This window comes from Apus apus, chromosome 7 (assembly GCF_020740795.1).
Source record: "Apus apus isolate bApuApu2 chromosome 7, bApuApu2.pri.cur, whole genome shotgun sequence".
Classification (NCBI taxonomy): domain Eukaryota; kingdom Metazoa; phylum Chordata; class Aves; order Apodiformes; family Apodidae; genus Apus; species Apus apus.
The window spans coordinates 12,400,366-12,418,206 of record NC_067288.1 but is presented as its reverse complement, the minus strand read 5'-3'; the positions used below and the strand labels follow the sequence as shown (position 1 = coordinate 12,418,206).

The following is a 17,841-nucleotide window of genomic DNA, read 5'->3' as shown; positions in this document are numbered from 1 at the left end:
AAAAAAAAATATATATATATATTCTATCCCATATGTTGTAAAAATCAAAGGAAAACAGTAGCAACCAGTTAATCAAATCAGATAATGGAATTGTGCATGTACTGGGAGCTTGCCAGTATTTATTCTGCCCAGGGAAAGGCCAACATTTGGAATAATACTGATGAACCTCTTCCATTTCAATTTTGTGACCTCCCCTCATTGAGAAATGGCTCTCTAAGGCATCTGGTGGTAGTTTTTGTTAGAACAGGTTATTGCATTCATCTGGCATCACATCTGGCTTCTGTGTTTCAGAAGTGGTGGCTTCTCAGTCACATTTACAGAACACTTGGGCTCTAACTGAACAGTATTTAGCCATAAACTCCTTATCCTAATTTATTTCATTAAGCAACACTTGCGTATGTTTTTGGACATACATTGCTTGTGATTTCAGATCTTCCTACAGTAAGTGAGCAAGTTTTAACAGGGCTGTAAAATAAAATTAAACTGACAGTTTGCAGTATTACTGTGTAATAGTGATCTGTGTGTGAATGAAACATTGAATAGGAGAAATTAATATCCTCTTAGGTAAAGTTAAGCTTCTTCAACTGTTTCTTCATTTCTTTCTTTTTTCAAGATGTACTTCAATTCTACGTTAACAGACTCCTCAAAACTTCTGAAACCACTCTTGGTCTTTGCTTTTATCATCTGTGGAATTATATGTGGTCTGACTCGTATCACCCAGTATAAGAATCACCCAGTTGATGTTTACTGTGGCTTTCTCATAGGAGGAGGAATTGCTCTTTATTTGGTAAATATAACATTATCATAGTTAAGTTTGAGTAAATACAACTGATAAGACTGTAATAGGAGTAATGGTGTTTTTTGAGAACCTTTCATCATGGTCACATACTATAATTAAAAATTCAGTTAAAATGTGCTGAAGATGGTGATGTTAGTGGTAATCACTTCTTAAATAAATAGGAAAATAAATATGTATTTCAATTTCAAGTGCCGTAACAGTGCACAAAGTGGTGTATAATCATCTGGCATTATATACAGAACAGGTCTAACATTATGTGCTTCATTAAATACTTAAATATACTCATCTTTTCTTCTCCATGCTTAAAAGCATAACGCAAGGGAAGTATTGGATTAATTGTTATTTTTTGCCAGTCTGAATTTATATCACCAATGTTAGCTTTATAATCTCAAAAAAAGGCTGTATTAATAGGTAGCAACTCAGCTGAGTAAATTGCTGAACTTGCAAGAAATGAAAGGCAATATTACACCCTTGTGATTCTTTAGAGCTCTTGGGGAAATTATACAGGGGAAATAGGATGCCCAAGCCAGGTTATTCCTATGCTTTTCCTCTGTACTGGGCTGAAACAGATGGAGCACCCTGAAAGGGAATATGCAGGACAGGCTTGTCTGTATCTGTCTGTAGGAAGCTCATCAAGCATTGGCTTTTGCTTGCTGCTCTCAGTATGTCTCCAACATGACTGTTACTGCCCTAGCTGTTCAGTTCAGTGTCAACCCAGGCACTTGTGAGCAATCAGGAACTTGTGCTGACAACATTTTTCCTCCAGTGTGGGCAGGTAAACAGAAAAGTCTAAACAGCCAGTGGGATGATTTTGACACCCCCCCAAAAAAAAAACAGTCTTTTTTTTTTTTTATACTACTAAAATAAGTTCATATCCTATTCTCCTTTTTTTCTGTGATAAAATAATCTAAGGCACATGCAAATGGTCTACAAAGGTGATCAGGTGAAAGATCAGCTAGGGCAGATAACAGAAATCCCACTCGCTACTGAAGTCAGTTTCTATGATTGTACTGTGAGAAGAAAGGCATTCTGTTGAGAATATTATTTCAAATTATTGAGCTTTTGTACACTTTCATAAATGGAGCTGTTGTTCCCATGTTTGAAATCCACAAACAAGTATGCTCTTGATCGGTCTTCTCCATATGCAGTTGCATGACAGCATACATCAGGGAGTATATTGTCCTGGATAGCCAGTAATCAGTGAATCTGCCCTGAAAACTACACACCAATAGGAGGAAGGGAGGGGAACTAATACGAAACTACAAATACCTCTGAAAGTAATGTAAATAACAAGTAACCTAAGTGACAGAGTCAGGCATTTGACCCTTTCATGGAATATTCTCTCTCAGTGGAGTCTTTTTAAAATAGCAGCATTTTACAGTGAGTCTGCTGAATAAGAAAATGTTGTATAACTAAATCTTGTTACAGGTCTGTGCAGCTTGGAAAGCAATTGATTTAAGGCTGGTAAATTGTTTTATCATGTAGATATTGTATTACATGGTTATTACGGAGTAGAAAGGGCAGAATCACAGAACAGAGAACAACTTGAGCTGTAACAAGATTCAGTAAAACAAAGCAGACAGTAGTGTAGCTGTAAAAACTGCGAACACTTACTCTGTTATTTTCATTTAAAAAAAAAAAACATTCTTTCTTCAGCTGTGTCTGTTGCTTTATAAAATGAAGAAAACTGAAGGAGGCTAAATCTTCTCCTCAGCTATTTATTACCCTGAACTATATGCCCTAGTTATCCTGCTGAAATTACTTCATATGAGTCTAGGTGTCCCAGACTGAGGACATAATTTGGAATAAGGATATACTGGTGAGGAAAGTGAGCATACCTTGTCAGTTAAGCTGGACTAAATCTATAATTCAATATTAAATGCAGAATAATATAATTAAAGTACCTTAACATGTCTTATTTCCCCCCATAACTAACTGTTGATGCTTCTGTTCAAATATTAGGGTCTGTATGCTGTGGGGAACTTCTTACCAAGTGACGAGAATGTGTTTCACCAGAATTTTCACAGAGAACCTCTAAGGTCTTTGACAGACCTCAGTCAAGACGCCAACAGAATCCTGCCAGGTAAAAATGGTAGCAGCAGTGACGGCATTGTCTCTCACCGTGCAGAAGGTATCCTAAACAGGAACCACAGAGAATCAGGGTCTCTGACCAATATCAAGAGAGCAAATGCTGATGTAGAAATAATAACACCACGAAGCCCAATGGGAAAGGAAAATATGGTTACTTTCAGCAACACTTTGCCAAGAGTCAATACACCATCCTTGGAAGATCCAGCAAGACGAAATGCAACAATACATGCATCAATGGATTCTGCCCGTTCCAAACAGCTGCTTTCCCAGTGGAAGAACAAGAATGAAAGTCGAAAGTTGTCACTGCAAGTAATAGAGACTGAGTCTGGCCAGTCACCACCAAGGGCTATTGAAATGAGGTCAAGCTCAGAACCTTCCAGAGTGGGGGTAAATGGTGATCATCATGGCCCAACTAGCCAATACCTGAAAATTCAGCCTGGCAGTGTACCAGGCTGTAACAACACAGGTCTTTCTGGAGGGCCACGGGTCTCTATTCAGTCACGTCCTGGCTCATCCCAGCTAGTGCATATTCCTGAAGAAACTCAGGAGAACGTGAACACATCACCCAAAAGCAGTTCAGCTAGAGCTAAATGGCTGAAAGCTGCTGAGAAGAGTGTTGCATGTAGAAGCAATAGCCAGCCAAGAATCATGCAAGTAATAGCCATGTCTAAGCAGCAAGGAGTGCTTCAGGGCAGTCCAAAAAGTTCAGATGGAAGCACAGTCACCTGTACAGGAGCCATCAGATATAAAACTTTGACAGACCATGAGCCAAGTAGCATTGTCAGAGTTGAGGCCCATCCAGAAAATAACAGACCTGTAATTCAGATGCCATCAGAAGGTGAAGGAAGTGGGTCATGGAAATGGAAAGGTCCTGAAAAAATCACCCTTCGTCAGACATATGAGCTAAACGATCTTAACAGAGACTCTGAGAGCTGTGACTCCTTAAAAGACAGTTATGGGTCAGGTGACAGGAAAAGGAGCAACATAGATAACAGTGAGCATCACCATCATGGAATCACTACAATAAGAGTCACACCAGTAGAAGGAAGTGAAATTGGCTCAGAGACTCTGTCCATTTCTTCTAGCCGGGACTCAACGCTTCGAAGAAAAGGGAACATCATTTTAATCCCTGAGAGGGGAAGCAGTCCAGAGAACACCAGAAACATCTTCTATAAAGGCACATCTCCCACACGAGCATACAAGGAATGAGGGGAGACATATCTGCTGGTCCGTACCACCACAAAGTAAACACATCTTCACACAGGTTCTGCTCTCTACGTTTTGAGCTGATACTTATCTTTGATGTGCCAACTTATTGACCAGCAGCCCAACTGTTGTTGAACACTGGTGATGTGCAACGTGTATGAACCTGTGGAAAGCATGTGGTGGGGGGGAAAGCACAATGCCAGGACCTAACTAATGTGAAACATTTTCATGCAGCTTGTTTCTTCAGACTCAAAACGTTTATCTGAGGGTGATGATGTCAATCAAAACAATGGTCTTGAACACAGACACTTTATTTCCTGAATGTGCCAACTTTTTGATTTATTTATATTTGTGTCCAAAATCAGCTGGATTTTTCACAGCAAAGGCTGTATCAGTGGTATATATTCAACTTTGCATAGTTTGCACCAAATCTTTAATACAGGATGGTGCTGATAACTTTACATGTTTTGAAAAATTGCATACTTATTAGACTCTACAAACACATGACGTATTGATGTGCAGTTACTTTAAAAGTATATTGTTAGAACTATGATAATGCTGGCTGCATTCATTTAGCTTAGGAAATATTTACAGCTTTGTTATAGTGGATCTGTCACATTCAAAGATTGCAAAGGTTTTGTGTAGTTCTTTAAGCTGTCTACTGCAACAAAAAATGTGTGGATGACATTCCATTAGAATGGAATATCTATCTATTTTGAATAGTTTTGCTGCTGCTGCTCAACTTCTGTTTAAGAACAGGTGCTACTAATGAAGAGGCTGCTTCTTAGTGGGCTAACTTGTAGAGTTGTTTTAAATTGTGTTTTTTAAGGGGTCTTTTAAAGCACTACAAGTTATTCAGATTTTACATTTTTAAACATCTTATTCTGTTCTTCAGCAACCCTTCCATTTTTGTATGAGTTTTTAACCATATAATGCAGGACACCAATAACTGCAAGATGTGCAAATGTGAAAAGTGAGCCATGAGTTAATAAAAATAAACAGCCACTTTCCTGACCAGCTTCCAAGGGCGCTAATTAATCTGATAGCTCACACTTAGAATCATAGAATCTCAGGGGTTGGAAGGGACCTCAAAAGATCATCCAGTCCAACCCTCCTGCCAGAGCAGGATCACCTAGAGCACATCACACAGGAACGTGTCCAGGCAGGTTTTGAATGTCTCCAGCAAAGGAGACTCCACAACCTCTCTGGGCAGCCTGTCCCAGGGCTCTGTCACTCTCACAGTAAAGAAGTGTTTTCTGATGTTTACGTGGAACCTCCTATGCTCCAGTTTGCACCCACTGCCCCTTGTCCTATCACTGGACATCACTGAAAAAATCCTGGCTCCATCCTCCAGAGACTCCCCCTTATTTGTAAACATTGATGAGGTCGCCCCTCAGTCTCCTCTTTTCCAAGCTAAAGAGACCCAGCTCCCTCAGCCTTTCCTCATAAGGGAGATGTTCCACGCCCTTCATCATCTTTGTGGCTCTGTGCTGGACTTTCAAGCAGTTCCCTGTCCTTCTCGAACTGAGGGGCCCAGAACTGGACAGAATATTCCAGATGTGGCCTCACCAAGGCAGAATAGAGGGAGAGGAGAACCTCCCTTGACCTACTAACCACACCCTTTCTAGTCCACCCCAGGATGCCATTGGCCTCCTTGGCTACAAGAGCACATTGCTGGCTCGTGGTCATCCTCCTGTCCACCAGGACCCCCAGGTCCCTTTCTCCTACTCTGCTCTCCAGCAGGTCAGCCTGTGCTGGTACATGGGGTTGTTCTTCCCCATATGCAAGACTCTGCACTTGCCCTTGTTGAATTTCATCAAGTTTCTCCCTGCACAACTCTCCAGCCTGTCCAGGTCTTGCTGAATGGCAGCACAGCCTTCTAGTGTGTCAGCCACACCTCCCAGTTTAGTGTCATCAGCAAACTTGCTGAGGGCACACTCAGTTCCCTCATCCAGGTCGTTGATGAAAGTATTGAATAGTACAGGTCCCAGTACCAACCCCTGAGGGACTCCACTAGTCACAGACCTCCAACTAGATTCTGTCCCATTGACCACAACTCTCTGACTTCTTCCTTTTAACCAGTTCATGATCCAATGAAGCAGTCATTCACCTCATTTGCTTAGTATGCCACAAGAACAATCACAGGTTTTCACCCCAGTCACCATCAAGGGGATTTATGCTTCATTTTGAAAATGGAATGCCTTGGTATTGCAGAAACACTGAATGAGTGTTGCATTGTGCTACTACTACTGTTCACCTCCCTTGAGACACCCTCCAGAGCCTTCTTAAGCACTGTATTTTTTTCGCACCACTGCCACTTAAGAACATGGAGGGTGTCTGCACCTGAGAGAACATGGATTATTTTAGTAATTTGAGCTTCAAATATATATAAAAAAAGAAGTTGCCTACTAAAAATCTCCATTGCCAAAAATTGTTGAAAGGATAAGCTCTGAAAGGAATAAGTATAGCATGTCCTGAGTGTGCTAGAAGCAATGCCTCGTTGCACTTGGCTCCAACTTAAATAGCTGAAACCATGCAGGTAAGAAGCCAGGGGCAGTGCTCGCTCCTCATTCTCTCTTACACTATTTCGACCTGGAAGAGAACTACTATCAGACATCTCCCAGCTCCATTGCTGGGGGTGCACGGAATGGCTTAGCAATTCCCTCACTGATTAAGTAGAGCAGATCAGATCTGTTCTCTGGCTCATTGAGAGGGGTGTTTTGCTCTAAGTCTTTTTCTGATTAAAGGTTTCTTAGAGCCAGATACATATTACATAGTCTGAACCTGTCTACACACCCTGTACCACCAAACTCTGAGGAAAAGCCAAGTAGGAGGTAGAGGAAGAATCACCCCATCCCAAGAAGATAAATAGCACAACACACACAGACCAAAAAAAAACCCAAACAAAAAACCCAACCAAACCACCCACAAAAAACCCTCAAAACCAAAACAGAATCCCAGACCCAACCCCAATCCTAAGTAATTTCGTAAAGTGTGAGGATGTTGGCTAATCTCTATAGAAGAAGAGATTCAGAGTCAATGGAAAGCTTTATATACCTTCCCAGTTACATAGGTGCTCCAGGCTTAGCTGAGTGCTGTCAGCCAACCCTGTCAAACGATGCTTCACTCCCGTGCCCATCACCCAGTGCTGTGGAAGAGTGTTGGTCTTTCAGGAAATGACCACACTTTTCTTGCTAATAATAGAAAATGACCCCATCATACATTTGATGATTGGGAGGAAGTATTCTGTAGATTAAATGTAAGAATCTAGGTAGTAGGGTTGCAGCATATTGTGTATGTTAAAGGCACACTTTAAGGTACATTAGCTGGGAAAAATAAGTATAGATGCCAGGGGGGGAAAAAAAAAAAAAGAATAATTTTGTAGAAATATGTTCTCAGACGCTAATATTTTCAAGTCAAGATTTTTTGTTTTTAAAATACTAACTCTTTAGTCCTTGGTATTTAATATCAAATTTTGTACAAGGAATTACAAACACTTGGATTGTCATGAACAAAACCCTTTGGATTTAGTTTAGTCTAGGTACATGATAATGCAGGTAGGATTAGCTTTAAAGGAATGGGTAAGACACAATCACTGTTGGCCCATCAATGCAGGGAAATAAGATGCAATCATTTGTTAGTATGTAAGTGCAGGGGAAAAGAACATAAGTAGATGAACCTGGAAATAATGGAAAATTGAAATGGAGAATTATGGCAATAAAGCAAAGATTAGAAAATGTTCCCTCTGGCAATTTAGCTGTTTTGGAAACAGCAGGATTCCTGGTGGGAGTGTTTGTTCTTTATTCCTTGGTTTTAGTCAGATATATATTGGCATATGTGTTGCTTTTATTACTCTAAAACTTGCTGTACTATTTCAAGTGCAGTGTGATATTTTTCCTAAGGTTTCCTATTTCTTAACAAAAGATTTTAAAGCTCTTGTGTAATCATTGAAATTGTGTTCTTTACATAAATATTGATATATTCTTTTTTACTCAAAGTGCCAAAGGCTACTGTTTTTAATAATGGCTTATCAAATTATATTACTTTAGTGAGCAGAAATGTAATAATATATACATTGGAACTCAGACCTCTGCATGTATATTTGATAAGAAGCCTTTTGTAAAATTACTCTGTTTACATTCCACTGATACCTTAATTTAAAATTAATCAAATAAATTGACAGGTGACATCTTCTTAGTGTTCTGATTTTCTTACTTGCTAACAGGCACGAATTTCTTTGTTAGGCTGTGCTTTACTGAGAAAAGAAAATACTCAAAAATAAAATATGTTTTTAAATGAGAATTCTCTATATAAAGTATTGTGTTTAATAAAATGTTATGCAATGTTTTCAGATGGAAAAAATTTGTAATTGCTATAAATGTATTTTGTTAAATAAGTACAGATCAATGCTACTGTGTGAGTTTATTGTGCTAACATCATGAAAATAAAGATAAAAATTCCTCAGTCAGATGTTCAGTCATCTCTGTGGTGAAGTCTCATTCCCTTTCAAATTATTTTTCAATCTTAGGTATCTCATGACAATTAAAAGTTGTCATCCCTGGGAAACCTCAAAACCTTGCATAGTTGTAAGAAGTTATGAGGAATAGTGTCCAAACAATCTTGTCTCTAACCAAAAAAACATGTTATAAAAAAAAGAAAGTAAACAATTTGGGAACTTTGGGCCATGAGAGGACACATCTGTCAGATCATTCTGCAGGACCAGCTGCATTGCTAAGCCCCTAATGCCTCTAAACCACCTTGCTAATGTTGGGTAGAGCTGCTGGATATGGTGAGGACCACCTTTGATTTGTGAATGAGAACACAGCAGATGTCAGGAACAAACCTGAGAGAAAGTGCTCTTCCCAGGGGAAGAAGTTATGATACAGGAATTAGCAAGTGACATATACCCTTTGCTAGCAACAGTTGTTTGGACTAAATGATCTTCAGAGATCACTTCCAACCCCTACCATTCTGTGATTTTGTGAAAAACTACATGTATAGCAGCAGGCCGTCAAAACCACTGTCTTACCTAGAAGCCACACAGGGTAGGGGAACTCCAGCTGCACACATGTGCACACACACGCAGACCTAGCACAAAGGCAATGTGTTTAAGCCAGGATTTCGAAAGAGAAGGGTAAAAAGACAATTTAAACTGAAAAACAAATTGTGACAAGGCTGCAAATAATTCCTTTAAATTGTTTCTGCATTGCCTGCAGTAATCTCTTCAGGCATTCCAGATATGCATAAAGACATCACTTGGTTATACCTTCCATAGAAGAAATGCTTTCCTCCAGTGATTTGCCATAAAGGATAGTAAGAAACTTGCACATTCCATGGCTTCCCTAGCATAGCCCTGATAAAAAACAAGCCAAGATGAGAAGTCATCCAGATCTCAAGCAAGTCTTCTCAGACTGAGAAAGCACCTCTTATGTTTGAGAGGGGAAAAAAATGTATTTATTTTTTTCCTTTCCCAGGAAATTTTCCCCACTCTCAAAAGCCAACTGTCATTGAGCTTTTCCCCAGTGATGCTTAGAGAGAAATGAGAGTCATGAGGATTTGTGCTTCTATCAAGTCTTTGCAGCTGCTTAATGACGCATAAGGCAAATCTCTGCGCTCTCACCAAATCATTCAAAGGAAACTGGTCTATATCTGGATGCAATGTGATCAACAGAATTTGATTCTTTTCCTACTTCTGTTCCTGCTTCAAACTGAGCTTGTTGACCTCAATGTCTGTTCCTATACTGTATTTGGCCCAGAAAAATAGCTCTCCTCAGAGAACATCAGACAATTGGGAACAATAGCTTTGCTCATTTTTTTCCTGTAAAGAATAAGACAATATAATCAATGCTTTGAAAACAACAGCCATATTTTCATTTTCCTTAAAACTAGTTAAGATGTTATTTCAATTAGTACAGCTTATATTTTTCAAAGTCTTCAGTATGCATTCTTTTGGTGTTCTTTCATATACATACTCATGTGACATTCATTATCTGAGCTAAAAAAATTGTCCTGAGGGCCAGTCACCCTGGAACTTGTTTGCTTTAAACCAGAAAAGATGTGGATACTTAGATTGTCAGGTGCTTTTTTTTTTTTTTTTAAGCAGAGCATCATCAGGGGCTGAAAATCTTTTTCCAGGCCCAAAAGAAATACTAGCTAAGGTTTCTGCACAGTAACAGTTGCAGTCTCCTCTGGTACTTCCTATCTTCCTGTATAGTCTGAGGTAATGATCTTTACTCTTATCAGAGAGGAGAGTTTTCACAGAAGTGGTCCCAGCAACCTAGTGCTCCCAATATTGAGGGTGGGCCAGCCAGCAGGGGAGTATCTGTAGACTTTGGCTGCTTGAAGGTTTTCATTTCCTGAGAACTACCATGGGTCTGATGCCAAATTTATGTCTTGGTTTCCTACCAGAGACAATGAGGTTTCCACAATTATGAGAAAATTGGAAGAGAAGCATGTGGTTTCAATGATCAGGACAGCATAGACTTCATATATGACATTTTGCTTGGTAATAAAAAGAAAAAGTGCTGCAAAGTCTGCGCCTAACAGGTTGCAGACTTGTCTAACCTGCTAAACCAAGGCAGACCATGGGAAGATATTTCTTAAAATGCTTTCATTTTTAATGAGGTTTATGAAAGAGTCCTTTCACTAACCTTTTTTATGATGCAGCTAGAAGAACTCAGATACAAGTTAGCAAAAACACATCTTAGAAATTATCCAAGAAAAGAAAATTAGTTAAGAAGAATGCTTCAGCTGCTTTCCAAAATGAAAGATTAAGCAGCACTTAAGCACAAAATCATCATTTGTAAATTTGCACATTTATTTATCAAGTGGAGTAGGCAGATAATTAGTACAATCAGTGATTTCTTTATCCCTCAAGACTGGGTCACAGTAAAACAATTTCCTCCACAGTTAAGATACAAAACATGCCTAGTTTACAAAGACCCCAAGCTCTTGTCATTGGATGAGGCAGGGGAGGAACAAAAGGAACTGATGAGAGCACATTTTAGTCTGTGAAGTGATACGAAAGCTATATCAACACTTTATGAGATTCAAGATTAAAATTTTGAAAAATTGCAATCAAGAAGAAAAGTAGCTAATTCCACTGAACATGGAACTAACAACTGAAATACTTTGGAACTCATAAGAGAAGCATATTGTCCTATGAACTTCACAGAATGGATTTTTAGCCAGGACCAGTATAGTAAATCGGCAGTAGCAGTTGGGTGCCACTAAGCACTGTTACACTCTATAAATGGTATACTATTACAAAGAAAAACCTGTAGGGAGACATAGCAAGAGATCTGCTGCCATAGAAACAAATGTAGCTGCTAGATAGACACATTGCACCATTGCTGCACCAAGAGCAAACCATGGATCAGCAGTATACCATGAACTGCATCTAATTTGTTTTGTTTAATAAGGATTTAAAATCTGAAGCAGATGCATGATGGCCATACTTTATAACAGGACTTAACTATTGAAAAACTGGAGATGAAACACTCTAGAAGATTAAGGACTAAACATAATTTAGAAGATTTTATCTGATGTTGAGAGTTTTGTAGCCTCAGGAAAAAACAAACAAACAAAAAAACAAACAAACAAAAAAAACCCAAACCAAACCAAACCAAAACAAAAAAGCAAACAAAAAAAAAACCACCTTGATAATTTCTTATCTAGGCAACACCCTTATGGCAGTTACAGGGTGCTTTACTTCTGCAGGTTTTGTACCTATTTCCTGCAGAATGAAGTTAAAATTTAATCTTTCTAATGCAAAACCATCTTTCCTATTCCAATTTTTGGTCCATTTTTGTATATGAGTCCAATTCCAGAACCATAAACTACAACACTGCACATCTTGTCATCTAATATAGCCAGTCTTGAACTAGTCTCATAAAGACTTACCAGCCTGATTCACCTATCATGTAGCTGCTTTATGTGGAGTCAGTGAACTCTTTGAACAAATAAAATAAGGCACCGTCTAAATCGCTGAAGAAACTGGCAGTTTTTAATTTTAGAAAAAAAGATAAAGACAACAGTTCAAGGCTGAAATGTTACCTCTGTGTAGTCTGTATTCATAATTCTATAGTGAAATGCAAAAGAATTTCTACTCTAAAATGATGGCACTAGGCATTATTAGATTATCCAGAGAGAGTTTAGCATTTTTATGCAGCTGACATTTAATTTTGAGCCCACCTGATTCTCACTTAAAATGATTTGGCTACATGAAACAAATTAGTAGTATAATAACTTACAGGGAGGGATGTAATATATGTTATGTGTACTATATTTAGAGCACAAAGATAATACTTGGTAGATGTTATAATCTTGAAACTGTATTAATCTTTACTAAATGCTGCCAGTTCCTGGCAGAATTCTGATGATACCACTTAAATAGGAACAAAATGATATGTTTAAAAACTATTTAGTTTTGCTCTTTTCCTTGAGACCAAAATAAGGTGTTCCATTTAAACACTCTCCTACATGGATTTCACTGCATAATGGTACTTGGTGGCAGCAACTTACCTAGTAATGTTGCTTTGCATTAAAAAACATTAATTGTCCTAATGTGGACATAACCAGGTGGGTAGATGATAGTAGAGCCATGGATGTGGTTTATCTTGATTTCAGGAAAGCATTTGACACCACGTCCCACAGCATCCTCATAGATAAACTGAGGAAGTGTGCTCTTGGTGGTCAGGTAGTGAGGTGGATCATGAACTGGTTGAAAGGGAAAAGTCAGAGAGTTGTGATCAATGGGTCAGAGTCTAGTTGTAGGCCTGTATCTAGTGGAGTCTCTCAGGGGTCAGTACTGGGACCAGTACTATTCAATATATTCATCAACAACCTGGGCGAGGGAACAGAGAGCACTGTCAGTAAGTTTGCCTGGGGATTGACAGTGATGGATGGAGTCCTCCCCAGATGCCGGCCATGGACAGAAGAGAAGGGAAGAAGTAGGAAGGAAGCTGTCTTCTGTGATCTCTGACCTTCCTCTGAGCTTACGTAGATATATGGAATGGAATATCTCTGGCCAATTTTGCTGTCTAATTCAGCCTCCTGTGGGGAGGGGGGGTCATAGATCTCCCCATAGTGCCTGAGCCAGCAGAGTAAAGGCGTAACCTTGAAGACCCAGCGGTTAGAAAAACATTCCACAGTTTGTTATCATTCCTAGCTGGAACACTCTGCTACTAGCTAAAAGAAAGCTTACTGAAGAAAATAAATAAATAAATTTTAAAAATCAGTAAAAGGAAAATTGGCTTCATCCTGGCTCAAACCAGGACAGAGTGGAACATCTCCTTTATGAGGAAAGGCTGAGGGAGCTGAGTCTCTTTATCTTGGAGCAGACCGAGAGGCGACCTCATCAATGTTTACAAGTACATAACGGGCAAGTGTCAGGATGATGGAACCAGGCTCTTCTCAGTGGTGCCCAGTGATAGGACAACGGGTAATGGGTGCAAGCTGGAGAATATGAGGTTCCATGTAAACATGAAAACTTTATCACCATGAGGGGGACACAAAACTTGAACAGGCTGCCCAGAGAGGTTGCGGAGTCTCCTTCGCTGGAGACATTCAAAACCTGCCTGGACACGTTCCTGTGTGATGTGCTCTAGGTGATCCTGCTCTGGCAGGAGGGTTGGACTAGATGATCTTTCGAGGTTCCTTCCAACCCCTGAGATTCTGTGAAATGACAGTAATTGTTTTCTGCATTAATGAGAATATATTTCATCTTTCCAGAACAAAAAATTCAATCGAATTAAGAAGCTATTACTCCAATTCAGATATTTGCAAAGTTTAAACATGCCTGGTACCAAGATCATAGAAAAACCTACCCAAGCAGAAGCTTCTGGATATGAATACCACAAATCTATCATGTTCAGCACTAAAGTATTGAAAGTGCTTTCAATCTACATCTTTTCAAGAAGACATTTTCCAAATATGGAAGCAATATGCATTTTTATAAATTTTGTTGAGCATTCACTTGACTCTGGTGACTCTTCACCAGACACTTCTGCCCATCAGTCTTTTGCTCCTAACTGCCTGAAAGGAGTCTAAAGAAAGAAAACTTATTTTTGGGTTGGCCTTGTTTTCACTCCTTGAGAGTGCTTATTACAAGAGTAATGAGTGCTAATTATTAAGGTAAGACAAAAGGACATCAGCTTTGTAGATTGCTGTTTCTTTCCAAACTGTCATCTACATCACATGAAAAAAAAAAAAAAAAAAAAAAATTAAAAAAGGATGTAGTAGCTCTTGACACAATGAAGACCCATATATAATGAACAACATCCTTTAACTATCATAGTGGACAATTTCTGCAGCTCTGTTTTTAAATGCTCTCCATTCCTTCTCTCCTTGCTAAATGACAAAAAGATTCTACAGAAGGGAAGTGCAAATAATTTTTAGTACCATCACATGTAGCTTTCAAAAGCTAATTATTAACCCACACTAACAAATGAAAGCAGCACCATTTGAGATCTCCCCACAGTGTGAAAATTCAAATGTTCTAGCTGGAACCTAGCAAATGTCCTAACCTTCTCTCTCATCAATTTGTATTTCCTGCCCATCAGATCCAATTGACTGACAGACAATTTGTATGAGTTTTCGTACTATGTAAGTCCCAGCAATTCCTTCTTTTTGAAAGTCTTTCATTCCTGCTCACTGCAAGAGGCAAAAAGTGTCTGTGTGGAGAGAACAAGCAAATTTGGCAGAAAGCAACCCACCAACTCCTATTAGCACTGCTCTGGGGTATGGCAGCTGGGTTGGGCCAATAGCCAAAACTAGCCACTTTCTCATTAGTTTAACCTTTCAAGAGCATGATGAGATCTTATTGGCACAACTAGCATCTACATCTTGTCAGACTATCTTAGACTTAGTCGAGATTGTTTGGAGAGATGAAGCTACAGAGCTAAAAAAATGAGAATGACTTATGACCTGAAGTGTTCATTTCTTCAAGGAAGATAAAGGATTATTTCTCTCTTACCATTTCCCTAGCAACAGAGAAAATGGGATGTTCTTTTTCTTTTACAGAAGATCCTTGATTTCAGGATTGCCAAAAAAGAGAAATATCTATCTAGACCTTTTTAGACCTGTTGTCGTATGGCAATTACTTCAGGTAAAAGACAATTACAAAGCCTGCAGTGCAGGAAGGCTTTCAGCACAGCATGTATGGCTTATATTGTCATCCCTCCCTAGGAGAAAACTTGCTTGTCAAATACTATAAATAGAAGCCTACGTAAGAGGATAATTATTCATCTGCTGATAAATGCTGACAGATCATCTTTCCTATGCAACCTGAGAGAGAGACATAATCAGAAAGACCTTGATCTGTTAATGGGCAAATAACACTTTAAACCCAAACTACCTTGAAAAATACTGAAAGTTTAAAATGTTAATTTACATTTTTTATCTTTGTCAATCAGGTAGTATCAATGAACTCTAAGCATATTTGACATAAGACTGTGGGTTGTTTTTATGTTGTTGGGTTTTTTTTACTTTTCCACTCTATTAATAGTAAATAGAATTCTTTTTCATTCCCACTAAATTCAGCACAAGTTCTCAAGCACTGTTTTTTGTCAAGGATGCTGGCCACTCTCTGTTGAGAGAAAGGATTAAAACTAATAATAATTATTTCATTAAACCCATATGTGAAAACAAAAATTTCTTATCAACTACTACACTTGTTCTTTAGTCAGAGTCATTGTGTCAGTTTCAAATGGACAATCAGGTAATATTGGAGGATGATGCAAAAATATTTTGCAACCTCCAACTAAAATGCCATTATGTAATGATTGCTGGAGTCTCCAAATTAAGAATTTCACCTAGTTACATTCCTTATAGAGACTGAAAATGTTTTTAGGCAAGGCACTAATTTAACAATACATGCAAGCATATGTCATTAAATAGAACCAAGAAATGGAAACAGGTACAATCTCCACAGCTTTTTTACTTCTGTCCTGCCAGTTTGCAGGGAGAGAAGGTGACTGTTGCTGAAGATGAATGAAAGAAGTATTTATCCTTTTTCAACAGACCAATTATTTTTAGAATCCTTGTGCTGCCAGCAGTTTGGGGCCCGCTACGATAGCACATCTGAAAAATTGTAATAACAGATCAAGGGTACAAAAGGATGATTTTTAAGATATTTTAAAATCCATTAATGCATAACAACCTGTCTTCCAAAACTCTCCCACTGAGGACATGGGGGAGGAGGGGTGGGAGGAGAGGGTGTGGAGGGAGAAGTAATAAAGTCTTTAATTATAAGATATGGCTGCATTTTTCAGATATTTATAGATACTTTTTGGAAAAGTTTAGGGTTTGGGTTTGCTTGGGTTTTTTCATTGTTGACCATGAAATATTTAAAATAAAATTCAAAGCGAACCCTCCATATCAGATCTCTGAAGAATAATGATGCTAAAAATAAAACGTTACCAGGGAAACTGAGTGGAACAGAAATTAGCAATAAGGCTTGATCTAAAGCCACTGAAATAAATGAGAACAGGATCAAACTACTCTGAAGAAAATAAATCCAGACTTTTCTCCTTTCACTTTTTATGGCTTCTGTTCCATGATTCTCAAGAAATCAGTTTGAGCTGAAATTACAAATAACCTGCCAAGAGAATACAGGTCCCTAAGGCTCACAGTGCTGAGTATTGGAATACAGTAACAGGAGCTTTTGCATGGGCATTTTTAAGAGGACTGTGGCCTATATTTGCTTCCTTGTCCTTTAAGGCTACAGACTAGAAAAAGGAAACAGACTTCTGTTGAAGAAGTACTAGAAAAGACCAAACGATGTGGCAGTTTGGGTTACTGCATACAAAATCTGCAAGGCACATCTTAGCCAGGACTTTACCTTGTGGAAGAAGCAAGAAGACAGGTGGCAAGCAGAGGTAACTAAGTTATTTCATGGGAAAAAGGAATGCAAGTGAAGTCCAAGTTTCAGTGGTCAGGATGAGGGAGACACTGGAAAGCAAATTCAGTTGTAAAAAGACCTGTCTTCCCATATAAATATGAAGTAAAAAGGATAAAAAGAAAAACTGCCTCAATTTGCTCTCAAGTACTAAAAGATATTTTCCTTGAGAACATTATTTACCAACTTAATTTTTGTTATTGACAGCTGCTGTTATTAATTACTTGGCTAATACTTCCCAGTCCTTGGACTCCAGGTCATAACTTCTCAAAACACAGACCTTGGCATGGCTGAATGTACAAATCAGAGGCATGAACAAGACCCTCAATATCTACTTAGCATCAATTGGCTACAAAAGGTGGCCAAGCCTGGCCCTGCACTGAATTCTCCTTTAGCATAAGAGCTAATAACTCAAGTCAGTTTTACACAATTGAAATTTCATCTGTTCTTTCACTTACATCAGGAAAATTTCCAGTTTGTGCTTCTTCTGAGAAAGTGTGTTTCCTTTTGAGAAAGTCAAAATGTGGAAAAATATAAGGATACATTTCATTAAGATTCTAGGTACTCTAATTTCAGCATACAGATACACACATTTATAAGAAGTATAGAGTCACCTACCACAAAGTAAAAACCCCCCAAAGTTTCTATTTGCTGCAGTAAAATAGCCAATTAACTGTTTTCAGACAGAAGACATTACCTCAGGATTAAATTATTTACAGAGAAGTGCAACAACTCCAGACTTGATAACTCCATCCCACATTTGCTAATTTTAGCACCAATCTCAAGTTTGTTTCCTCACTTCACCCACGACTTCACTGTGCATTGGTATCCGAGATCTCTGCCACAA

General features: G+C 38.6%; 2 protein-coding genes across 4 annotated transcripts in view; one reads left to right on the top strand and one right to left on the bottom strand.

Moving 5' to 3' along the window:
* The window catches only part of PLPPR4 (phospholipid phosphatase related 4), a 31,785-nt gene extending 26,232 nt beyond the window's left edge, over positions 1–5,553 (top strand). The window contains exons 6-7 of the mRNA XM_051624533.1: positions 614–787; positions 2,762–5,553. Coding sequence (XP_051480493.1) covers positions 614–787; positions 2,762–4,099 — 1,512 coding nt within the window. The 3' untranslated portion in view covers positions 4,100–5,553. The remainder of the gene's footprint in view (positions 1–613; positions 788–2,761) is intronic.
* The window catches only part of PLPPR5 (phospholipid phosphatase related 5), a 204,369-nt gene that overhangs the window by 123,151 nt on the left and 63,377 nt on the right, over positions 1–17,841 (bottom strand). The window lies entirely within an intron of this gene.